General features: G+C 39.3%; 1 protein-coding gene across 1 annotated transcript; it reads left to right on the forward strand.

Annotated features, from left to right (window-relative positions):
* Positions 1–10,475: 10,475 nt before the first annotated feature.
* Positions 10,476–25,484, forward strand: G2E3 (G2/M-phase specific E3 ubiquitin protein ligase). Its single transcript, XM_063118891.1, has 13 exons — positions 10,476–10,561; positions 13,067–13,168; positions 14,249–14,373; positions 14,981–15,143; positions 15,542–15,648; positions 15,796–15,912; positions 17,446–17,573; positions 17,658–17,790; positions 20,626–20,936; positions 21,695–21,876; positions 22,066–22,238; positions 22,931–23,130; positions 25,067–25,484. The coding sequence occupies exons 2-13, from the start codon at positions 13,070–13,072 to the stop codon at positions 25,303–25,305; spliced, it is 1,977 nt and encodes a 658-aa protein (XP_062974961.1). The 5' UTR covers positions 10,476–10,561; positions 13,067–13,069; the 3' UTR covers positions 25,306–25,484.
* Positions 25,485–26,875: the final 1,391 nt, after the last annotated feature.

Raw genomic sequence — 26,875 nt, forward strand, 5'->3', positions numbered from 1 at the left:
GAGATCCAGGTTGTAGTCCCCACTCGGCCATGGAAACCCACTGGGTGACTTTGGGTTTAAGACCTGGCAATGTGGTGGATCAGTTGTCTTGATATAAACCTTTCCAGTTATTAAAATCAGCAAGATACCCTCACTTGCAGAGACCCACTTGTCAGGTGCACGAAAAAAACCTTTCCCTTGTATTGTTCCCAAAGTCTGGAACACAGTCCCTCTAGAGTTACAACTAGTCCCCACTCTTTCTGATGGAAGGAGGACATCCCCATGCCCAAAATAAGGAGGCTTGGATAAGGACCTTGATACCCCTGGTCCTCTATTCTGAGGTGCTTGAAAGTGGAAAGCAATCAAGGACCCAACTACAATAAGGTCCTGTTTATTTTCCCATTCCACATCAGCTGTAGAAGATTCTGGACCCTTCCTCCAAATAAACAAAAACTTATAGAGAAAGACTTCCTTACACATGGGACGTAAACAAGAACTAATATCCCAACCAAGCTAAACTTGCCATTTTCTTGAAACATCAAGCACCGATGTGGGGAAATAAACACAAAGACATTGGCAGTGTCTACTGGAATTTACTCCCAGGTAAATGGCACAGGATTGCAGCCAAAAGGGGCCATCTTGTAGATATATCAGGACTAGTTTAGTGGACAGATAAAGGGAAGTACTTCTTCACGCCTCACATAGTTAAAACTTCCACAAGATGTAGTGATGACCAACAAGTTGGATCGCTTTGAAAGAGGACTGGACAAATTCTTAGAGGATAAAACTATCAATGGCTATTAGGCCATGATGGCTATATGCTACTTCCAGTATGAGAGACAGTATGCCTATGCACACAGGTGCTGGGGAACTTGGGCGGGAAGGTGCTGTTGCAGTCATATCCAGCTTATGGGTTTTCCTTGGACAGCTGGTTGTGAACAGAATACTGGACTAAAGAACCCCTGGTCTGATCCAGCACAGCTCTTCTCACGTTCTTAAAAGCAACAGGATTTCCTAGCGAATAAACATCCATGCAGTCGCGTCTCAGCACAATCTTATGCAAGTCGGAAGTAAGTTTCACTGTTCTAAATATTTCCAGTTAAGTGTGCCCAGGATCACCCGCTAAGGGGAAAACGTTATGTTTGCGCGTTTGCCGTTTTTCCGCGGCGACTCCCTCCAGTCCACTGTCATCCCCTCCCCACTTCGGTGTGTGTTGCTCAGTTCGGACGACACGCTTATCAGCCGGGTTGGCGGAGGGGGGGGGGAATAGGAACAAAATGGGAAACAACCATTGATTAGCGTGTCGTCCGAACTCAGCCAGCCTGTGTGTGAATATTCCATAGCAGGATTACGCTTTGCTAATTTGTGCGAAAACAACTGGTGCTGCTCTTTACTAGGACGTGCACTGCGTGTCCCGTCGACGCCACACCTCGCGACTAAAAGGCTGCAGCACAGAAGGATCGACACGGGTTCCTCCAGACCGACGCAGTGCAAGCTCGAGATAGTAGCAGCCAAATATCGAACCAACGGATTCTTCCTCCCCTCCTTCTCCGAGATCCGGGGATTCTATTAAGGCAACATCAGCCGAGCGTCCGCTCAATGGATCGAGCAGTACGGAGGGGTGAGGAGGCGGGGCTGAGTCTCGCGTCCTTTTGTGACGCGGCGGATGTTGGGGTTTGAATGCTCCGGCGGTTATTTTGGACTGGAGGTGGGCGCTTTACGGAACGAGTCGGTGAGTGGGGGCTTCACTCTGCCGATGGGCGGCAAAAGCTGTGGCTCGAGCTGCAGGGTGAGGCGGGAGCGTGAGGAAGGGGGCTCAGAGCGCGCGGTGGGGCAGGGGGCGTTAGGGTCTGTCTCACGACGCCTCCTCGCTTCTCCAGGGAAGAGGCGGGGGGGCGCGTGATGCCGTGCGAATCCTGCTTGCACCGAGCCGTCTCCCCTTTTCCTTTAGTTTAACTCATTCCTCTCCCCCCCTCAACCTGGCGCCCTCTAGAAGTGTTGGACTGCAACTCCTATCATCCCCAGCCGGAATGATGTGAGGTGTAGTTTAGCACATCTGGAGGGGCACCAGAACCCCTGGTCTGATCCAGCACCAGGTCGGGGGAAGGCGAGTTGAAATGAAGGCCGCAAGCTAGTATGGACGCTTACCTGGGAGTAAGCCCTGTTGAATTCGCTGGTACTTACTCCGGAGTAGGAAAACATAGGGATAAGGCTTCAAGATTTTCGAGGTGGAAGAGGGAGGCGCTGAGGCAGCGCTTAAAAGAAAAGTCCCTCAAGACTGTTACAACAAAGACAATGAAGAGGGTTTTGTGGTACCAGAAGGGCTGACTGACCATTTACACCCTGATCCTATGTGTGTTTACTTGGAAGTAAGTTTGCGTCCAGTGGGGTTTATACCCTATTAAGTGTAGTTAGGACTGCAGACTTACTTAGGCTCTAATTCACTGCATTCTTGCTTGGAAGCAAGCCTCACTGGACTTGTTTCTACAGGTGGTATAGTGTTGGGGTCTTCAACTGGAGGGTCATGACCCAAAAGTGGGTCACAAGATCAGTCTAGATGAGTCGAGGCAAAGCTGTTTCTGCCATGTTGGGCAATTGTAAAAGAGGGTCCCATATTGCAGGTTGTTAGTCCGAGGTAGGTTTCTGGTCTGGACCTGTTGAAGTGGTCAGAGTATTGGAATAAGGAGGTCCAGATTCAAATCCCATCTTGGCCATGAGCTTCTACAAGTGACTTTGGACAAATCATTGACTCTCATCCTAACTTACCTTGTAGATTTGTTGTGAGGATAAACATGGAGAGGAAGAAGATGGTGCACGCTGCCTTGAGCTCCTTGGAGGAAAGGGCAGGATATAAATGTAACAAATAAAATAATAAACATGCATATGATTGCACTGTTCATGAGTATTTATCCCACCCAGTTATTCTTTTAGCCTTTCAGGTGTGGGCAGACTTTCTTTCTGTTTGCTTTAAAGGGCTGTTCCTGTGCCATTTTTTTCATCATAGTTTGCAATCCCAGGAATATGAGTTTCCGTTTGTTTTAAAAGTTCTATACTCAATATCACTTGAATATTGGAAATGATTATTTGGACAGATTTATGCCAGTGCTAAATTTATCTTCTGTGGAAAATTGCTGAACATGATGATGACAGTTAAAAGAGAAAAATAGGAGTATTCCAAGGCCTTTTAAATTGTTGTTGTGGTTTTTAACTTGTCTTATTATGTGAGCTACCCTAATAACTTTTTGTTATTAGGTTGAATATAAATACCTTTAAATAAATAATGGCACTAATTATCACAGAAGGACTGATTGGCTAACAAAATGTTAGTAAGAGGGCTTTGGACGTGAGAGGTTTAATTTTACCAGTACTGTTTCTGAAGAATACTTTATATCCCTGGCAAGTATATCTTTTGTGCTTTGACGACAGTCGGAGACAAAACTGAGCAACTTCTAGATTTTATATTTTCAGAAATAGAATCAGCCATTATTTCTTCGTTCCAAGAGGCCTAGGTTTAACCTCAAGCATCTGTGACACCTAGTAGAGCTTAATGGCTTAAGTTTCTGACACTTCCTCCATTCTGTCTTAAGACTCTGACTATGCAGACTTCAGGACATTACATTGTCAGCCTTTTTTGTCCTTTCCCCTAACCTGTTTTTTGTAACATTTTACCTGATGGAGAGATCCATAGATCTTGAAAGCTTGCCCAAAATTTAGTGCATATTTTGTTAATACTAACAAAGGTATTGTGTGACCATGATTTTTTTCTTATAGACTAGCATAGCTTGCTTTGTTTTTATAGGAAGCAGATGGAAACTTCTCTGGAAGGATATGAGCTATTTTGGTAAAGGGGCATGCCTTTCTCTCTCCCTTCCATTCCTTACCCTGGGAGAAGGTATCTTTGTAAAAAGAAAGATAAACTGCTTATTGAAGACAGTTTTTGAATGCTGAAAGCAACCACCTTTATCCTTAGAGATCTGATACAGGAGCATTGTGCTTTCCGTGCCTGTCAGGTTGTTTAAGCTATGCCTCTACTTATGTTCAAAATGTATATTTATAAATAAGTCAGATATTACAAAAAGCAACAGATCTCCAAAGATCTTCTTCCAATGAAACCAAACCTGGGTAAATGTCCTGGAACATCTCTTCACAGAGAAGTGGCGAGCATGTGATGGTATCAGAGTATTCCAGAACGGGGACATCATCACCAGTAAAGGGACTGTAACTCCCAGTTACCAACCTCACTTCTGAAAGTGGCAGCATCCTCAACAAGGCTTGTGATGCAGAACTTTAAAAAGTGGGCAGTTTCATGTTCTGGAGATTCAGCAGATGTAAAACCTTTTCCCATCACTGGGAAACACAATGCTAGACTAGATAGGCTTTTGGTCTAACTGATCAGTGCTCATGTTATGCTGAATTTCTGCTTGCTGCACAGCTGTTCAAGGCAAAAGGCCCCTGACAGAAATAAAAAGGCAACACTTCTCAGGAAGGAAGTAGTTCTGAGAATAGCACTTTCCCACCCTCTCATGTCATTCCTTATGTAGGGAAAGGAGGTGGCGTAGACACTCCTCAACTTTTATCTCTTTCCTTTACTCTTCTTTTCCAGTCAATATGATGCTCTTGATTGTTCATTGCTTAAGAAGATGAGGCCTCTATCTAGTTTCTGACTCTTCAGATAAGTGCTTCGGCGGGGGTGAGGTTCCTCATGGCCAAGCAAATTGCTGGTCGTTATTACTGTGGTAACTGTTTTCCATTTTGAAATTAGTTCTCTATAAATTGTAAAGGGGCTAAGTCTTGTCACCCTGATCCAGTATCATATACTACACATATTGCAAATGCTTGTGTTTCATAGGTTAATCTCTTCTCCATTTCTATAAACCACACCAAAATCTTGAAATATGTTCTTCTTCCTACCAGGATTTAAGTTATAGTTTTGGGACCCAAACTAAATGGGGTTCTATGGCATAGTAGTGAGTCTGAAGCACACTTATTAGGAAATATGTTCCATTGATCTCAGTGGGACTTAATTTTGAATAAACTTGTTTAGGATTGGGCTGAAAGACTTTAAGGTGCTCCTAAATTCAGGAATTTCAGTTCTTTTCAGACCTGCAGAGTATAATACATTCAGTCTGATTGTTGTCACAGGGAGCTGCCATTCATCTCGGTGAGCATTTCCGCTGAAAACGGAATATGATTTGCTAAACAAATAGCCCAGTGGTTTCCTTTCAAGTGGTAGCATTAGGCTGTCACAGACCACAATGTGAACCTCAGACCCTTTCATATTTAAATTCAAGGCACATACCGTGAACTGAAATGGCATCTGTGAAAGCCCCTGAAGGGCAGGCTGTCTTTGTTGCCTCTTAATAAAAGGGAAAACATGCATCTGAAATTCTGCCCGCTTCCCTTGTTTTATATGCTTGAAACATTTTATTTAAATCCATCTATTTTCAAAACTTTTGTTTATGGCAGCGCAAGGTTGATGTTGAAATGAGACTTTGCTCACTATCTAAGATAACTTTTGCCTCGTCTTATTTTTTTTGTATGGATTTTCCAAGGGTGTGTTAATAAAATGTACTGTTTTCTTTTGGAGATTTTAAGCAGGTACAGTGAACTTCAGATGTAATATTGCTTTATCTGAAGTCATGACAACATCTCATTTAAAAGCTTATTAATCAGAGAAATAAGAGATAGCAGTATGCTAAAATTTGCTTTGTTTTATTAATTAAAACAAGTAAAGGTGCAATCCTATCAGAACTGCCATTGATACTTGTAAACCTCTGAACTTGGAGGCCTATGAGTATCCAGTGCAGAACAGGAGGCACTGCAGAGGCAAGGAGGCTTTTTTGCCAACCAAGCTGAGACAATGGGGTGGGGGAGGCAAGGAGGCTGCAGGGATTGAGGATTCTTTATAAGACGGCCTCTCCAGTCCCCTCCCTGCCCTCTTTACTTTCTGTCTCACCAGCTGTGAGGGAGTGGGGAGTTTGGACTTGTGGGTCCAAGGTCAGAGTACTGTCTCCAACCTCAGATCAAGGAATCCGAACTGTCCTATTCTCCCCCTACACCCAGACTCTGTTTAGGGGCATAGGATTGCTCTGTAAATATGTTTATTAAAAATGCCATCTTGGTTGCTTAGCAAGGTTAGGAGGACCTAGTTGCACCAAAAATCTGGAAGTACTCATTTTTCAGAATTATTTTGAATAAAGTTTCTAGAACACATAGACATTTGTTAATTGTCAACGCCAGTAGTTTTGTGCAGAAAAAAGAAACTCTGCTAAATTTATTTGGCTATGCATGGTCATAACCCTTATATACCCAGTTGTTGAATTTAGGAATGGTAGGCTACAGTACTGTATTTGCTTACCTAGGAATAAGTTCCATTGAACTAATTGTCAGAACATAAGAAGAGCCATGCTGGATCAGGCCAAGGGTCCATCTAGTCCAGCATTTTGTACGCACAGTGGCCAACCAGCTGCTCTATGAAACCCACAAGCAGGACATTTATTTATTTATTTATTACATTTATATACCGCCGCATAGCTGAAGCTCTCTGGGCGGTTTACAAAAGTGCAACAGCACCCTCCCACCTATGTTCACCACCACTTGGTGTACAAAGGCATACTGGAACGTACTGATTGTAACTTACTTATAGTAACTCTAAATGTAAGTTCTGACTAGGACTTGTGTAAGATTGTACTGGAAGAGAATCTCCCAAGTTTCTTTTTCTATAGGAGAAATTATTGAATATAATTGAGGTTGTAATTTCCCCCCACCTACTTCTGTATATGTACTTTTTAGATCTTGTTCCTAGATGTATTAAACTTCCATAATCCTTGGTTATTTGTGCAGGAAATTCTACCTGTACTGATGATATCACTGTTAAAGTACTTGAAATTTGTGGATCTTAAAAGTCAGTGGACGTTGCTGGAAAAAGAATATCTTGTTAGTGGCACCAAAAGTGGTAAAGATGATTTAAGGTGCAATCTGAAATCAGTCCCAAAAAAAGGGAGGGAATCATCTTTTTTTTTTGTATTGAGAACTAATTCTGTTGCCCAAAGAAATGGGTTCTGATGCCAGTACACTCTAATCCAAAAGGTTTCTTACATTTAGCAGTTATAACATGAACTAAACACTGGGGTCACCCTTGAAGGCCCTCTTCTGGATGGGACAGGTAGCAAAGGGCCTTCTTTGTGGTGAAGCTCTATTTGTAGAATATTACCTCTAGAGAGGTTTGCATGGTACCCACTTTGATAGTTTTCAAGCAGCAGACAAATAATTTATTTTCGCAGGCCTGTATCTTGTGCTGCTTTTATCTGCTATTTGTCAGATATGGTTGGTTGTATGCAGTTTATTATTTTAATTTGTGACTCTGCCTGGAAATACTTATATTGAAGGGCGGCCCATAAATTCTTTTAAATAAACAACTGCATATTTTGTCTTATTGTGAATGATAATGAGGTGCTGTGGTAAAGCATGTGTCAATTGACAGTTCCCTAATTCAAATAATGCTTCACACAAGTTGTCCAAAGCTTGAGCTCTGCAACATAGCAGTTTGTGAAGGAGAGCAAATACATTCAGACATAGTTCAACAGATGGATCAGCTCCCCATATTTGGTAGTTAAGCAAGCATAAGTATTGATGTCAATTCAGTTTTGCCTAATTACTAAATTCCTTAAATGCTCATTATTTTTCCTTCTGCTAGTTTAATAGAACATTTGGGAAGACATTAGGTTTCATGGGGTTTCCATATTTGACTTTTCTTTTGCTTCTTCAGACAAGAAATGTACAGTGTCAGCCAAAGTACCTTTAACTGTAATTACCATTCCGAAGTTGAAACAACCCGTCATTTTTTTACAATCTTGATTAATCTTATCATCAATGGATGCTTTAGAACACTTAGGAACAATTTGCTAATGGTCACCATGTGTAGGCTGGTAAAAGACCACTTAGTCATGTTTTATTTACCTACCAAATGAAGTGAATTTCACTTTCAAGATCTAGCTAGCAATTGTTATTCTTTTCTAATCTCCCAGGTACTTAGATGGAGAGAGACTGATGAGCAACTTCAAACAAAGTGGAAGACACTGGAGCTCTCTTATTTCACCCACATATGGGCAAAACAGCTTTAAATTTTGTGAGTATTTTGAATAGTCTCAACTATTATGTTGCAGTAAGGTCACTGACAGATCAGCCAAAATCCTATTATTGCACACATTGTCAGTCTCTAATCTGTCACTCAAATAGAGGGTCATCTTTTTCTACGACAAACTTGAATTGATACATTGTTATGATCACACAGTTACTCAATTCCCAAATAACTGGGAATTCCTGTTATCTTTCAGAGATCTACGAATTAAACTAAAATTCCCTAGTAGCCAACTCAAACCTAGTTTGTATTATGTGGTGATGCTATAATCAGCGTAATCATCTGTTTGTTTGGGCTTGAGGCTTACACCATCTCTGAAATGCTTAAGTTTTTAAAGAAAAGTATTGGCCTGAATTGAGAGTTCCCATGAGTAGAACTCTGCTCAAAGGATATTTACTTTCCAATTGCATGGGTCATAAGTAAGATGTGCAACTTGGACATGTGGTCTTAATTGCTAAGTGACTAATTTTACAGGCTTGGATATTCCAACTTTCCACCTGATATTGGTGAGATATATATAAAAAGGAATACCTTACTTAAACTTATTGGCACATGAGATCTCTTTCTAGAGTGCTTTGATGACAACTATATTACCCCAGAGCAACAGCCTTTGTGACCTAATTGACCCAAAGCAACAGCCTCTATGATTTATCATCTCAACTGACTGCTTGCCTGTCCAGTTGATATAAGACTTAAGTCCCTTCTCATCCCCTCCCCACCCCTCCTTCCCTTTTTCTTTATATTTTTTTTCTCTTGTCCCTTATCGTCTTACCTACCTTTATGAAGACTGAAAGCAGGACTCTCAGCTAATTTGCAGAGACAAAATAGCTAACAACCAGGAGCTTATTATCTTCCAGATAATTTTGTACCACCAAAGAGATAATGTATTTGCTTTTCTGAATTTCAAGTTTATTCTAAAATTGTTTATTTATTCATATCAGTAACCTGTACTTGTTAAAGATAATGGAAGACTCCAATAACTACTGATTAAAAACAAACCTGAGGCCACATTTGATATGGCAATGGAGACTTACATATCAGGAATAGTTAATGCAGTATTTCTTTATCTTCTGTACTTTTAATCTGAAAGAGAGAAGATTAAGTAGTTTACTAGATTAGAGATTAATATCAATCATTCTGCAACTGATTTTTTCTCCCCATATTGCACAGTTGGAACAAGAACACTAGGATGAGTGATAACATTATTGGCTGCCTTCAGAACCTGCGTAAGTACTTCTTACAATGTGTGTTTGATGCTTCAGTTCAAAATGCAACTTTTAAACAAAATTCCAGCATGGATTTGTGCAAAAAGTACTTCATATTTAATGTTTCTCCGTTTTACTTCTTCAAATTCATGTTACAGTGGCTTCAGAGAATGTATAATTATTTCCTAGCATCATCAATGCCCCACCCATGTTAATAATCCTGGTGGTACTGTACATGATGGGAGTGTCAATAGAACCAACACTTCTTAATTTTTGTGATTAAGTACAAAGATTTAGAAATATGTAATGATTGCCAAAGAATAAGAAGTGTGGTCCCTTGGTATGCATTATGACAGCCATCCCCAACCTAGTGTCCTCCAAATATTTTTGACTGCAACTCACATCAGCCCCAGCCAGCATCAGGAGAAATGCTGGGAGTTGTCCACAGGCACCTGGTTGGGGAAAGTTGCATATAGTGCCGCCCGTCTCTTTTGACACTTGATTAACCATGTGTGCTTGGTCATTTCCTTGAATGGAAGGCCTGTCTGTGCTTCCCATAAAGGGATTCAGCAACTCTGTTCCTGCTGAAGGCTATGCGAGTAGGCTGCTCGTATTGGCACAAATGGCATATGTGTCAGAGTGGGGATGCAAACTGTCCTCCAAGTACAAATGGTCATGCAACATTCTATTTTAAAAGTATCACTTTTGATATAGTAAGGTAGAAGTGGAGAACATGTGTACTGCAAGCACCACTCCTCCAACTTTTTCAGCAGTGCAGCACCAAAAACGGGCCAACTTTCCTTTTTAAGAAAACAAGTAGCAGTTTGCTGATGAATTAGTTCTTAGTAGGGGGGGGAATAGCCCTTGGAACCCCTGAAGTTGCCCATTTTTGTAGTAGAGAAACCATTTCTCAGTTTTGAATAGACTAAAGCATGTTTTTATGTTTAAAATACTCTAGTATCAGAATTTGGGCACAGGCTGCAGAATACGTTATTTTAAACACAGAATGCTTAATCTTCTATATATGACTTCTTCGGCTTATCTTGCTCTTATTTACATTCTCCATTAAGTAGAATTTGCTTTGTGATAAGCATTGGAACAATAGTAAGTGTCATAGTACTTAATATATTTAATTTTAGCCTGCGAATTCTGTCAACGGGCTGATGATTGTCCTGAAAAATATGGGGAAAAGAGAACTTATGAGGACTATAATCTCACTGTTCATTATTACTGTGTGGTAAGTATTTCCTGCTAAACCTTCAAAGTACTAGGTGACTATCGGAAAACTAGTTAGCTATAGAAACTTCTGGATCAACTGTTTCACAACTCCAAATAATTTGGAATAAAAATGTGATGCCAGATATGCTTTCCTTTTAATTAAGAATTAGAGGTATACTTTCCATGACAATAGATAGGATGCAATCAACTTTTAAATATACCAAGGTCTCATCCACGGATTTAAGAGAGAACCTCTATTTCTTGTCCTCAGTGTTGTGCTTATCACCAGAATCATTTCTCTTAATTGTAATCAGTTTTGAATATAGCATTAAAACATAGTTCAACTCTAAATAAATAAGCAAAAAAAGGCTCAGGCTTGCACATTACCTCTCCTCTTCCAGCATAGCCATAAAAAGGAGACCAGAGGCATCCCACTTCCTGTATTAAACAGGCCAGAGTTTATTGTTGTATCTGAACTGGGAGATAATACTGGTTAGTTTAATCTATGATTTGTAAAAACAAGTTAGTATGAAATTGTAGTTTATGATCCTGGCTTGTTAACAAAACAGACTTGCTTCTGCTTATTCATTCTTGGCACCCCAAAATCCCATAGCTCAATAGGCAGAAAGTTAAGGTGGCTTTTTTCCATGCCAGTACAGGGTGGTGATCTTGGATAGCTAGCTCTTGCCAGCTAGCCATCACAAATAAAATGGGAGTGTGGGAACAAAATGGAGGTGAGTAGGAGCTTGGTGCCAACAAATATACACAAGTAGAAGCAACGAGCTCAAAAATGAAATGTAATTTGAGTTTGGCAGTAAATGTTGACAGTATTGCAAATCAAGTGAATCTTCTACATTTACTGCACCTTGCCCCTGCTGTAAAATTAGGAAATTCAATTAGATTCCTCCAAGAGAATTCTGGGTTAAAATATGGAATTCAAAAGCCCGATACAACTCAACTCAGAGTCTTGGTACAAGAATATTTTTCCCCTTATCTTTGAGGTTTCCCAGATGGGAAAAAAGAAGTGCCAGACTATTAGTAATTGATGATTGGCTCATTGATACTGTTTATTGATAAAAAATGTATCCAAACAATAGGTACCATGTTTTGCACTTTGGGCACCATGGGGTCAGTGCCCATATTAGATTTATATTGACATTATCATTGCAAAATCGTAAAAACATAAAAACAGGAATGTAGTTAGATAAGGTTAGATTGTCTCTGCAGAGGCCACCAGTGAGGGAGAAAGCAGCAGCCAGGCACCTCTCCACCGTGCCTGGGTCCAGCTCCAGCTGAGAGCACCCCTCCCTCCTGCTGTCACCTGCAACTGCTGAACTTTCCAACTAAGATTGTAGTGCCTGAATTTGCTTTCCTTTTCCCCCTCCTCCTCCTCCTTCCCAATCCCCTTTCCTTTTGTGTCATGTCTTTTAGATTGTAAGCCTGTGGGCAGGGACTGTCAAGAAATACTTTTGTAAGCCGCCGTGAGAGCCTTTTTTGGCTGAATGGCGGCATAAAAATCCTTAAATAAATAAATAAATAAATAAAATAAGGTAATTAGGACAGACCTCAAATCATAAATACAAAAGACGTGTTTTCAGAACACATAATAGCAAGACAGAATGAAATCTAAGAATTGTTGAATCACAGGAACACCAGTAACGTCATGAGATTCTGGAATTTTTATATGTATGTTACACTAATTTATGTGATAGTTCTTAGACATAAGTTGATTTAAGAATAAGAATGTATTCTTAGGAATCTATCTTAATAGGATATAAATGAAGTAAAAACAAACTAGTTTAATATCCTCCAAAGAGTAAATAAATGAGACTTGAACATGCAACAGTGGCAGCTATCCTTTTGGATCAGCTACCCCAAATACGTTGCTTGTAAACCATCTTAATGAGCTTTAAACTAACAATAGTTTTTGCTCTGCTTAGAACCCTTGACTTAAGATGACGTTGCATGTGTCATGTGTTTGAAGCTATACATGTATAAGCTTTGTATTCAGAATTGTTATGCTGGTATTTTTATAGTTAAAAAAAGACAAATCTTGTATGAAAGTGATTTCTGAAAAAGAAAACTCTGTATGACCTATATATAGAGTAAAGAGTTTAATCTTACTTTAAGATGGCACCTCATCGTGTGAGGAATTTAAATATGCTAGAGTAAGGCTGCACTCCTATTTATTTATTTATTTATTGCCTTTTTATACCGCCAAATAGCCAAGCTCCTTTAATTGAAAGTGAGCCCAACTGGACTCGGCTGGACTTGCTTCTGAGGAAATATTTGAGTTGCATCTGTCACCAAGTGTAAAGAGAACTAGCGATTCTGAATTAATATTTATTTATTATTTTATCACTCTCCATCCTCATTAAATATCCTAGACAATCTAGCATGTCAAGTTTATCTTAACCAAAGCATTAAATCCCCCACAAACGGTGGGTTCCACTAGCACCTGGGCAAGATTGAATAGTGCCCAAATATTGTGTTAGTTGTCAGTAAGCCATTTGTTTCATCATAGTTAATGTCAAGTGGGATTTGGCAGAGAGGTGAAGATGAAGAAGGTTTCTATGGTTTTTTACCTGAAGACATCCAAAAAGAAATTAATCGAGCTGCAAGACTGGTAAGGCCATACCTTGAATGTTGACTTGACTAAATATGTCAATACAATATACTCAAAAAAGTAATGATTAAGGGGCTTGCTTTTTTTTTTTTTTGCAAATGCTTACTCAGTAAGGCTGCAATCTTGCTCTAGTATCAGAAGCAGGTGTTGGAGAAATTGTTTTGGATAAAGGAATTCTATATAGTTTAGCAGTAACTTTTTATCAATTTCATTAGTACTGGGGGAAATTGCAGGGGATTAAAAAAGACAGTTGTAGTAAACTAAGCTTTTTTGCTTGAAGGAAAAGCCAAACCTCACTTCTCAGATGATCTGTGGGACTAGCTGTGTAAAAATAATTGTGCTAATGATTGGTAAGTTAAATTAATTGGAACTCTAAACTGGTGCTAGAAACGTCCAAAATGTGTTGGATATTTCTGTAAATTGACACTTCCTCCACAAATGATAGAAATGCTAAGGTGTATAGCTGGAGTCATTAGTAAGATGTTCGGGTACTTAGACTGAATTTTTAATATTTCCAGTTACATGAAATGATTTAATTAAAAAATGGGAAACCAGTATTTTCTATGATCATAGCAGAAAGAGTTCTGTATAAAAATCTTGGAGATAACAAACCATTCTGAATGAATGGCTATGCAGACTATGGGATTATTTGATTTCACAATTAACCAATTAAAGGTGAGACAAAAGTTAGGCAATTTACTCTTCCTTTGCAATATAGAAAACTGAACTATAGGAAGGTGTGACTATTATGGAAATTCAGGGATTTGTATGAGAATTAAGTGCTGAAAGAAATTTCCCACATCCCTGATATTTCATAATTTCCTATAGTTTATAGTACCCCAAGTCTTTTGATAATAAATGAAAAGGTCTGGTTGTGTTTTGGTTGGTAAAAATGAATTATTTTGCAGTACAGCCCAGTATGCATTTTTCTTAATAAAAAAATTGGATGTAAAATAACTGTTCGCTTCTATATATATTTTAAATCTTGAAGAGAATGTAGAGCTTAAAATAAGCATTAATAAAGAAATCGATGAGCAGGTGGCTGGTGTCCTTTAGCTTAATGTATTTGTTTCTTTCTAGAAATGTACTATCTGTAAGAGAAAAGGTGCTTCAATTGGTTGTGTGGTATCTAGATGCAAACGAAGCTACCACTATCCTTGTGGGATAGAGAGAGGATGCATTTTCCAATTCAGAGGAAATTTTCCGTAAGTTTTTGTTCATAACACTTTTAGTATTTTTATTTTATTTTTTTAAAAACTGCAAATGCCAAAGGAACTCCACATTACATTTGGCCAACAAGGAAGTGAATTATTCCTTGCTGCTATAGCTCTTGAATGACATTCTTACTTTCTTTTAGTTCTACCCTACACTTGGATGTTTTCTGACTGAACATTTCATCTGTATTTCACAATTGTGCCATGTTTTGCCTATTAAAGTGTTTTTGTTTAATAAATCTGTTAGTGCAGGAAGATTTGATTTGTTATTTAGTGCTCTTATAATTGACACATTTAGCTCATGCATTGCTTGGTGGGTTTGCTCATTTGCCTTATTTAAAAAAAAAGTTATTTCCCCCTCACTTTTTTCCTCTGTACCCAAGTTATATATACCTACTTGTTTAGGTGGCCACTACTTTGTGCATGTAATGAAATGGATTCTGGTACACAAAAGCTTTTGTCAAATAGAAATGTTAGTTTTAAGGTGCCATAAGTCTCTTTATGGGTTTGAACCTAGAAAAGTTTTGATGTATCGCTCCGATTTTTAGATTTTTAACTGAGTAGTATGCTTTTAAAGAGGTATGATTATATATTTAAGGTCATATTGTTGGAAACACCGACCCACTCAAAAACGTCCCTCCAACTCAAAAGGATCTTCACAATGTACAATATGTTTGGAGTTGGTTGAACATGCACCATCGTACAACATTTTGGCAAGTCCATGCTGTAAAAATGCTTGGTTTCATAGAGACTGTTTGCAGGTATGTTTGGAATGCCATAATAGTAGTGCTCCATTTTAATACTAAAAAGAAGCATGCAGTAAACTGATGAAATAGACAGTAGTTTAGCTTAATGCAAGAGTTTCATTTTATTCAGTACAGTATTGTATCACTCTTTAGCCATGGCTACTGTCGATGTGGGACTATGCAAAGAGGTAATGGCATGTGGGGAGAATGTGTTTTGTATGAGAAGCCTTACAAAATCAGATTTAGTAAGCATTTGTAAACGTGAAAGGATGCCTCCAATTTTACAAGCTTGATAACTAAAGAATTTGTTATCGTCATAGGTACTAATCTTCAGAGACATTCAATAGCCTCCCTGTCTCCGGAATAAAACAGAAATGCTGATCATTCTATTTTCTTTCTCTTTTTGGATCCAGTGTCAAGCTCTGAGTGCAGGAGTATTTTTTTTCCGATGCCCAGTATGTAATAATAAAGAGAAATTTCAGAATGAAATGTTGAGAATGGGTATCCATGTTCCAGAAAAGTAAGTACTTCACAAAATACTGTTTATATTTTTAAGATTATATTGTATGACTTTGTGGCTAGCCACTCTGGGTATATATGACTATTTTAACAAGAAAAGTTAAGCTAGGGGATTAAAATTGTCTAATAAATGTTCAAATGCTTCCAGAGATGCCTCCTGGGAACTGGAAGAGAATGCATACCAAGACCTTCTTCAGTGTTACCAACACTGCGATATCAAAAGATGCCTCTGCAAAAATGGAAGAGACTACAATAAGTCTGATAGGTATTAATATATGCAGTTCTTGTAATCAAACATGTTGACCACACTCGTAGCTTTTTGGAATGTAGCTGTAGTACATTCTGTCAACAATTAATTTAATTTAAAAACAAAGTAAGTTGGTCATGGTGGCGCTATACTAAGCCAAAGAAATGAATGACTTTTAATTTCAGTTACCTGGTGGGTTGTTTTGTTTTCTGTTTGCAGTAATAAGATGATGATGATGATGATGATGATGATGATGATGATGATGATGATTGCAGCTTCTTGGGCACCAAGTGTTTCAAGTAAACACTGTTCCAATATAATTTGCTTTTAGAATGCCAAATCCATAGTATTGCTTAAAAATCCAAAACTCAAGAGGAGAGATGGAGACTCTTCCTCTTGCAGGGCCTTGTGTGAGGCCCTTCTGCTAATTCTTGCCCCTGGAAGGCTAACGGAGAGGTGAATCCCAGTTATCTTGGATCAGTGATCAGAGATAACAGCAGGGATTCACCTTAGTGCTTTACCCTAATTGGGAGGATGAATGGTACACTAAGTGGCTTGCCTGGCCTGCATCAATAGGGGAAATGTATGGGGCAGGTGAAGCCAACCAGACCAAGGTGCCTCCTGCAGGCAGGAAAAGTCTGCAGGCAGCAAAGCCAGGGCCCTGATTGAAACACCAGTTGGAAGAACTCCAACCAGTGCTTTGGCTGGGGACTGGATGACATTGGGGCATTCTGTTCTCCTGCCCAAGATAAACAGGCAAGCTTATATCTATCCATACACTCAGATCAACATTAGAAGCCCTGGACCATATCCTTCTGCCTTTTGAAATTTAGTGGGTGAGTAGGTAAAACAGGGTCTTCTAATTGTGATAGCTTCTTCATTATTTGCCTTCTGTCAATTAGTGAAAATATGGCTTTTCCAGAAGGCTTTTAGGGACAACATAGAATGGGTTGGATTCAATACTTGTTTCACTGATGTAAACAGTTCTATCAGCAGAATTGAGTGGGGGAGATTCCACACACACACTCCCTCAATCTCTGAAGGCCTGGGAAACCCTCTGGAGCAGTTTTTAAGATGGTTTTTAGGAGCTGCAGGGGCAGAGAGCTGGAGGAAGTCTTGTTGCTAGTGGCTGTCCACTAGCACAGCATTGGATTTAACCCATTATCTGTAGGGTTGAGTTACCATTGGGTTCGATTAAAGGTGCTGTGCATGGGGAGGGACACTTTCACAAACAGAACCTTTGAATCCAACCTAACATTTTTGCTGCTGTGGATTTTTCTGGCTGTCTTGTGTTCTGTTTCGTGTGTGTGTGTGTGTGTGTGTGTGTGTGCGTGTGTATTCTATTATATTTTGATTATTATTGTTAGCCATCTTAGAAAGCCTTTGTGATAGAAAGATTGGTCAAAAATATTAAATACAAAATAATCCTGCACCCCTGCCTCCCATTTTGTTACACAATGCAACTGATGTGACGGTTGTACAACTAACTAGCTACATTACGTTTAACTTATTAAAGGGTTAAATTTAAAATACATTTTTGTTTCCTTTTAGCAAATGGGAAATAAAGCGCTGTCAGTACTGCGGTTCCAGTGGAACTCATTTGGCTTGTTCCTCACTAACAAGTTGGGAGCAAAATTGGGAATGCATAGAATGTAGAACCATCCTTGCCAAATCAAATGGTATGAAACTACTGTTCATAATATCTGAATTTACTGAAGTTTGTTACTGTTTTATGAGACAATTGTATGAATTTCATTATACAGGAAACTGCCAGAAATGGCGAAAGCGTTCTTTGAGTATGTCTGAAAAAACAGATATCGGAGACGGTTTGCTGGAAGAGCCATCACCCAAATGCCCTAGACAGTCTCCTGGATCCCATCTTGGTTTTCTCATCAGGTATGTGATTTTTTTCCCCCCATTGCATGGGAACACAGTGACCTGGTTTGCATATAATTGCAATTAATGGGGTGTTTAACCCATGGATTGTCAGGGCCATGCAGAAGCAAGTGAGCTCACTGCCTCCCACCCACTGGCCACTTCCATTTTGCATCCAGTTTCTCAAACAATTCAGGAGTACCCCAACTCCTGAAACCGGAACACTTTAAGGGACAAAAAAACAGACTTTGAGCCCATGTTTTATTGTTGGATTAAAATTCTGGATTGTTTGTCCTTCAATGACCTGGAGTTCTGAGTTAGGACAATGCAACAAACAACCCAGGAGTGAAGGCATTCCTGGATTGTTTGAGAAACTGAATGCAAAGTAGAGAGTTGGCAGGAGGCAGTACATACGCTCATTCCTGTGCGAATCCAACTAACTGTGGTTTAAATGAAACAGGATTTTTTGGAAAAATTGAAAAAATGCAATATTAGCCCATTTTACAGATGGAAAGTCATTTTGTTACTTTAGGAACATAAAATGTATATGTACAAGTTGGTTTCGCATAAAATTATTTCATTTGGTATATTAAAAGTACAGTGTATTCAAGCAATTATTATGAATTGAATTTACTTTTTAAAATTTTTACTCTTTTTGGTAACAAATGGTGCTACAAGCCCCTGAACCTCTTTAGTTTTGCCAGTTTATGAGGAGCAGGCAAAAAACAATTAAAAACAAATAAGAAACCATCAACATTAGTAACAAAGAAAATTATTTATGTCTCCGTTAGTCCTCTACGGTGTCAAGCAGACATAAAACATCCATTCCCATAAAAAGAACTGAGGAAAGAGGGGACCAAGATTCAATGAATATACATGAAATATAATCAGACCCACTTTCTGAGCTATAGCTATCAGCTTCAGTCTCTGATTCAATGGCAGTGCCCCCTAGAGGCAGAAATGCATCTTGCTGTTGCATTTGAGAGTTGTAGTCCCAGTTTACAACCTAGGACTTGCTTGTCCTTGGTGCACAGAAATTGTAATTATTTGGTACTGTACGTAGTTTTTTGAAATTATTTGGAGAAGTAAATATATATGAACACCTTGTCTTAAACATTTTATTCACCCTGCTAAAATAAAACATTCCACCATCCATTTTTTCTTCATTTTTTCCAATTTGGGGGGGAAAGAACGGAAAGAACGGGAGGACGTTTTTTTTCTGAATTTTTCTGGTTTTTTTCTGGGCCTTCACTTCTCTAGATGCTTTTTCCTAGAGAAGTGAGAGGTTCATTCACATTGTAGTAAACCATGGCTTAGCATGATGTGTGGAACATGGTCTTTGCCAAATTATAGCTTGATCCTAAACACAAAAACTTTGATCCAAGAGCTAAATGGCGAATTCCGCACATGCTTCAGAGCCTCCTTGAAACAGATCTCCGTGCCATCCAATCAGCTGTTCCTCAAATCAGGAACTTCAGAAGCAGTCTGCCATTGGGAAGGGTAGGGGGTGGGGGCAGAACTAGCCCTTGCACCATGCCTAAAGAATCTTTGAAGCATGGCCTAAAATAAATAAATAACCAGCCTTTAACAAAAAGTACACTTACATGTCATTTATTTAAGGTCACTGTACAAATCCCATTGATTTCAACTGAGCTGAGTTATATTCCAATCCATAATTCTTAATATGGCAATATGTAGCTACCTGGTAGATCTTTTGCCTATTATTAAATCTAGAAGTACTCTTTTGTAAAAATGCCATTATCTATGGACTTCTTGTGCCTTCTGTGTTGGAGATAGAAACTTTTGAGTGAGGACTTTAAAATGTTTTGGTATGCTTGTATGTGGGCATATACATTTGCAGTTTTTAATTTAGAGAGGCACTTTTCTAACTTTCATAAGTGGAATCTAAAATTGTTCTTGTTTTTTCTTCTTCAGGTCCCCAAAGATTATATGCCCCAGTGGCTTTACTCAGTGTTCACAAATGGATCTCCCCTCTTCCAATAATAGATTAATATCCCCATCCCCTTTGATCAGTCCTTCAGTGAGGAATCTGTCACTAAGAAAAATGTAAGTTAGTAAACAGCAAGCATTTATATTTTATGATAGATGATTGAGTTCAGAAAGAGGGAAACTGGGCTAGTTTCCATATCATATCTCAAACTACTTTGGAATCCCTACACTTTAGTTTCAAAGGCAGTTGTTATGCTGGGATGGTAGTAACCATGTGTAAAACATTAAGCTCATGGAACTAGCTAATTTTTCCAACCATGAAACAACATCTGGGTCCAAGACCCAGAGGTGATTCTTACCAATGGAAGGAGTGACACAGTTTTCACCAATTCCCTCTTCAGCCCTCACACACTGTTCAAGAGGGATCCCCAGCCCTCTGGAGCAGACCATCCGAGGGCACAAGGGGCTTTAAATGGAGGTGTCCATGAATGGAACTCCACTCAGTTTGCTCCCACCAGCAGGAGGAAACTCAGGATCCAGCCACTATTGATATCTCAATGGGGAACATGGTATTAAATGTGTCTGAAAAGTAAGACAGCACCAACTATCAGCAATCTTTCATGTTACCCTGATTTCAAGTTTCATTGCAGTGAGGAAGAGCCTTTGTGCTTTCACATTTTAAAATAAGTGAAATGTTACAAGTATTAAATAACTTTACTCATACTGCAAAATTGTTGGGTTTTAAGCAGTTTAAAATTTTAGTGAACTAATTACTAATGCTGATTTATTCTAAAATTTAAGCAACCACAGGTTACATGGCAGATGGTTATACAGATTGAGAACTATTGCTGTACATACCTAAATAGATGCTTTTGCTAATCAAAGCAGTCATTTTATATTGTGTAGGCAACTTGGAGTGCAGAAAAGAGAGGTCTCCAATATTCTGAGGGAACTAAGATCACAAATCAATACTAAACCAACAAGACTGAATATCAGTAGACAAAACATCTGGGATAGTGCTTTAAAGGGATTTCAGAAGCGGAACTTCAATCCTGCCAATACTCTCGAAATAAAATACATAAACTGCAGGACTAAATCAGAGATGGATATCTGTCATTCAACAAAGGAAGATTTTTTTCTATTACTGATGCTTCACCTTCAGAACTCACCACTCTTTGAAGGCAGTTTATCAAAGAATTTGTCTTTTGATTCTCAAGGTAGGCCTAAACTGCATATATTTGAAATATATTTTGGAGAGGAGAGGCCTTGTTTCTTTCTCCCTTCTACATTCTCCAATGTGTTCAGGGTTGTGTACATGTCGTACTCCATTTTATCTCCAGAGCATCCCAATCAGCTGCATCACACTAGCACTGGTCTTTAGAGCAACTGGTAGTTGTATGTACTACAAGAAAAGTAAATGTGTCCATTCCTAGAGGAAAATTGAACACGTCTATTTGATACATTTGAGATTGTCGTGCCTGGCTACCAAGCTAAAAGTTTTATCGTAGTAGTGGATAGAATAGCTCCCAAGCTTTCAAGAACAGCTTTTCATGATGGTGGGGATGGGTCTGTAGAGTAGGAAAAGTTGCCAGTGAAGTCCTTGTGCTGTAGCAGAAACTTCCAGCACAGTCCTTTAATATTCCATCAATACATAATTAGGTTAAGGAATTTGCTACCACAAGATGTGATAGTTTAGAAAAATAGCTTTAGAATAGAATTAAACAAATTCATGTAAGATCGGTAGTTCATGGCTATTTACCAATATAGCTAAATGGTACCTCCATGTTGAGAGGTAGAATGCTTCTGAGCACCAGATGCTCAGGAGAAACGGGGGTGGGGGCTCTTGGCTTCATGCCCTGCTTGTCAGCTTCCAGTGGTATGTGGCTGGTGGCCTTTGAATAGTGGACTGGATGGTCTTTTGGTTAGATCATTTGGTCTTCATTCCAATAGTATTTTTTTTTATTTGTACCTACAGCTCATAAAGATAATTTATACTATGAAGCTGGCAAAATGATTGCAGTTTCTCTGGTTCATGGAGGCCCATCTCCTAGCTTCTTCTCCAAAACCTTGTTTAATTGCCTCGTCTATGGCACAGAGAATGTGAAACCAACTGTAGAAGATGTTACAGATGTGGATGTTTTGCAGGCAATAGAGAGGGTAAGTTTCTGTACCCCTATGTAGCACTCTAGGGGTGAGTATTGATCTAGAAATGAACTGATGGAATAACATATATACCAAACTATTGGTCATGCAAAGGTGATCAGACGTAAGATCCAAAACAAGTAGGAAGTAGAAGGTTCATATATTCAGCAAATAAAATAATTGATGTTTTGTTCCCTTCTCTAGATAAAATCTTCAACAAGTCCGAGAAGTTTAGAATCAGCAATAAGTGATTTCTCTGAATATCTCACTACTGTTGGATGTTTGAAACCAGTAACAACTCTGTGTGATAAGGATATGTTGGTGAATGAAATATTAAATTATCATGTCATCAAGAGAACTCTTTTACCTTTTGAAAGGTTTGTTTGCTGTAAAAAAAAACCATTAGTATACCTTTTTCATTTTATAGTCCAGAACAATTTCACCACTTCACATAGAAATTGTGTAACTGATGTTCTGCATGTATAATTTACATACTATGTTTTCCATGTGTTCTCCCAGTGGTGGTTTTCACCACACTGCTTTCTCCTCTTAATTTATTTGTTTTGAAGATATAAAACTGAAGTACAATGTTGCATGAAACAGTATACTACTATCTACTATTCAAAATGCTTAAGGAAGATTTGAAACTGTCTTGAATAACTGAGTTGTTGGATGAGCACCTAAAATAGAGTTTCATCTGCGACAATGTCAACAGTCTACAAGAAGCAGCCCGAGGGAGGGGACTCTGCATCTTTGTTTCATTGTTGTGAGTTGCTTCCAGGAGAATTTTCAATAAATTTGAAAAAACTATAATTAGAAAGATCAGGAGTCAGTAGTAGTTCCAGCAAAGGTATTCTGGCTAGCTCCTGAAGCTTATCCAAACACAGGAATGTGTCAGTAAAATGAATTTTAATCATTCCAGCAAATGCAGGAATGCTTGCTTTTAGAAAGTTAAAGGGAGTATTTATGATATGAAAAATAAGTTTTGACAGCATCTATGAGGAAAATGAGTTTTATTTTTTTAAAGTAAAAACACATAATACTTACTTTCTGTGCGTGTTTTTCCCAGCTTTAGGCAAGGTTTGAAAACGCTTGGTGTTTTGGAAAAAATGCAGATGAATCCAGATGCGTTTTGTAGCGTATTATGTGACAAGCCTGAGAAACTTTCAGCAAAACTTCTTGGTGATCTCTTTACAATCCACTGTTTACCAGGAGCAGACAAAGCCAGAAGTCTCGATTTCTGGATGGGTTACTTGCAGGAGACAGATAGTAAGCACTGAAACTGAACTGGGAATCTGGAATGTGCGTGCTTTGATCTGACAAACAGGCTACACTGCGTAGTTCATTTCACTCCCCCTGTAGTCCTCCTGCCCAGGCCAGGCAGTTTTTCTTGCTTCCTTTGCAATGGAAACCATATCCTGCCATCTCTTGCTCTGCTGTTTCTGATTGGTCTGCTTCTCCCTAGGGACATCTTCTACCTCTGCCAATTCCCCTAATTCTCAATCCTGTTTCAATCTTTACCCTTGGAAATCAGGGACCTTCACCCCCCACCATCCCTTTTTGTATCACCCCAATTTCCAAGGCCTTCCTTCCCACTCCTACCCACTACCCTGATTTCCAAGCCTTTGCAGGGTCCCCTTTTCTTGTCCTTATCAACAAAGGGGGGGCTCTAACTCCTTGTAAGTTTGAAGAAATGAGATGAAATTTAATACACAGGTTCCCCTTATGGGGAACCACCAGATGCACCACTGGATAAATGTATGACTTTGCTTTTTTGTGGAAGGTGAGGATTTAACCACACGTGAAACAACCCATTTGCTTCCCTTCCCATTCGTATCGCCTCCCCGCTCCCCCCCCCCCAGTACCTATTCCTTGCCCAGAATTCCAAAGCTTTGCTGGCTTGCCATTCCAAGTGAAGTTTTATCCAACACCTGAACCATTTGGGAACACTGTCGGAGTGGGGAGCTGATTTAGAGCTGGAGACACAGCTGAATGTGGCAGGAAAACAAATTTGCTCAAGGTCGCTCCAACAATTAGACACGTGCAAGCGGAAGCAAGTTTGCACCTTTGCAGAGTATATCACCGAAGGTAGAAGGAAGGGGTAGTCAGGTGTCAAATGGGTTAGAACACCAGCAGCAGGCACAATCTGTTGTTAGGCAGATCTTGGGAACAGAATTAGGTGAGGCTGTACAGGTCCTAGACTCAGTAATGGGTTGGATGAAGGCCAGTAATCTGAAACTAAATCCTGGCGAGACGGAAGCTGTGGGTGAGTGGTTCCCGAGTCCGGGAGATAGGCTCATTGCCTGTTCTGGATGGGGTTGCACTCCCTCTGAAAAATCAGGTTTGTAGTTTGGGGGTACTCCTAGATCCGTCTCCGTCGCTGAGGCTCAAGTGCCTTTTACCAGCTTTGGCTTATTCGCCAGCTATGGCCTCTCCTGGACAGAGATAGCTTGGCCACGGTTGTACAGGCATTGGTAACCTCAAGGTTGGATTACTGCAATGAGCTCTATGTGGGGCTGCCTTTAAAGCTGCTCCAGAAACTGGAGCTAGTGCAGAATGCAGCAGCTCAGCTGTTGTCTGGAGCTGCCCCTTTCCAGCATGTAACTCCTTTGCTGAGAGAACTGCACTGGCTGCCTATTCGCTACCGGGCCAGGTTCAAGGTTCTTGTACTTGTGTACAAAGCCCTAAACAACTTGGGACCAGGATATTTGAGAAAGAGCCTTCTCTCCTATCAACCTGTCCAGTCACTGAGGTCATCTGAGGGCATGCTCCTGGTGGTTCCACATGGACTATTGTCTGATTGGAGTCCACCAGAGCCTTCAGTGTGGTGGTTTACAAAGATTAAAAACAGTGAACATTAAAAACAAATATACAGAATTTAAAACCATAAAAAGCAGAAAAACAATATCCATTTAAAACAACTATTCTGGAGTCAGTTAAGAAAAAACTCAGCATATGCTGTTAAATGCCAAGGGAAAGATAAAAGTCTTGACCTGGCTCCGAAAAGATAATGTTGGCACCAGGCGAGCCTCATTGGGGAGATCATTCTATAATTGGGGGACTTCCACTGAAAAGGCCCTCTCCCTTGTTGACATCCTCCAAGCTTCCCTTGGAATAGGCACCCGGAGGAGGACCTTAGATATTGTGGAACATCTTGTATAATCTCTTTGCAGTTAATGAAAATTCTTCATATTTCTTGGTCCAGGTGGTGAATCAGCTGTAACTCTGGAGGACATCTTAGTGTTTGCAACTGGCATCCGCAATATTCCACCCATTGGCTTTGATCCTGAGCCTTCAGTTAAGTTTCTGCATATAAAATACCCCATCAGAAAGAGACACCTTAACTGTTTAGAGCTTCCAATAACAAAGTCTTATGAGAAGTTTAAAACAATTCTGGATTTCGCCATCAGACGTACTCTACAATTAGAATCAGAAGTACATTAGTCACTACAGTGGACATTGAAATTTGGATGATGAAGCATGTAAGAAGCTTGCCAGCTGCTACAGGATAACACACAAATTCATCTGCAAAGGCTTACAGTTTGATTGTGGAAATTGCTTAATTTCAGTCTTGCATTTTGAACTTTGTTTCAAAATGGTGAGCAAACAAAGCTTTCAAAACAGTTTTGCATTATTTGTATTTTTTACAACACTTGGCCTTAATCTTATTCTTAGCCCTATCCCATAAGATACACCAGCAAGTGACTAGTTTTCTTCTAGTGTGCTGTATCCTCCATTTTATATTAAACAATTAATTAGAATTCACATTTCTGAGCAAATAAGTTCAGGAATCTTTTCCAATTTGATTGTAATGGCCTAAATCCAACATATTGTTACTGGAAGAAATTGCTGAGCTGCCTTTTCCCATTGCACAAGTGCTAGTGGACTACTTTGTAAGCCTGAGATTTGCAAGTGGTTGCGCAAGCAGAACTTCAGTTGGATTTCTCCTCTTGTGCATAGTTTGGAACTTGGTTTCCCCTGGTGCAACATTATTTGTGCTAGTGGAATTACAGCATTGGTTACATCCCAAAATATGCAGGAAATTGTGTTTTTGTATTAAGTTTTGACTCGTTGATGTGGTACACTGAGACGAGAAGACAGCATTTTACATACTAAATGATTTCAAGTAAATATTCTAGCTATTACTTATGAACAAGAAATAAGGAAGCTAAACACATTACCTCATTTTTTTATTTTTTTGGTCAAATATATTTTTAAAGAGTAATAGAGCTTTATAATGATCAGTTTGGCTGTGGTGTAGTGCTACTCTATAGTTATGTTTCCGTTCTACAACCATTCCAGACCTTATATATTAATAATACTGTATTTAAATATGAAAGGGTTAGAAAAAATGTACCATTGTGTAAAAGAATTTGCAGTTCAGAGAAGACATATATGAAGTCAGACATGTTAAATCAATTTCGTGGTCCAGTCCAATGCTCGGCAACTGTAAATAAGGAGTTGCACTCCAGGTTATCTGTATTGAAAACGTTCTAGTTGATCCAAAATATTACTGATGGAAGAGGGCAGAAATTAATTAGCATTATGTTTGCACCAACTTTATATCTTCAGAACTACCAAGTTTAGAGATTCCATTATTTAGTCAATGCTTTATTTGGAAGCTTGTGCACTTAGTTTCATTTTTTAATTTTCTCTGGCTTTGGATACATTGTAGATATACCATATAGAATATTACACTTTCTAATCTGGGTGATAGAATAATTTACTTGCTTACCATGTCTTAGGTTTTAGACAAAATTATATAAAATACATGGCAATGGCTTAGGTCCAAAGTGGCATGAGGTTGCTTCTGGATAGGAGATCATCTGCTTCCCCATTTGGCAACAGTTCTCTGCCTCTCATGAAAGTTCCTTCACAGTGGTTGAGATACCCTCTAGCAGAGCTTTTTGGTGACATTTGGGTGAACAACCACAGAATATGACTGCACTCTATTAAACCCGGTGACTTGGATCTCTACCTGCCAGGTGTATGTGCAAACAGAAACTGCTGGGGC

This window comes from Elgaria multicarinata, chromosome 2 (genome assembly GCF_023053635.1).
Source record: "Elgaria multicarinata webbii isolate HBS135686 ecotype San Diego chromosome 2, rElgMul1.1.pri, whole genome shotgun sequence".
Classification (NCBI taxonomy): domain Eukaryota; kingdom Metazoa; phylum Chordata; class Lepidosauria; order Squamata; family Anguidae; genus Elgaria; species Elgaria multicarinata.

Coding starts and splice junctions, on each gene's coding strand:
- G2E3 (XM_063118891.1), top strand. CDS start 13,070: ATGTCAAGTGGGATTTGGCAGAGAGGTGAAGATGAAGAAGGTTTCTAT. Junction 15,913..17,445: donor GACTACAATAAGTCTGATAG/GTATTAATATAT, acceptor GTTTCCTTTTAG/CAAATGGGAAATAAAGCGCT. Junction 23,131..25,066: donor TTACTTGCAGGAGACAGATA/GTAAGCACTGAA, acceptor TTCTTGGTCCAG/GTGGTGAATCAGCTGTAACT.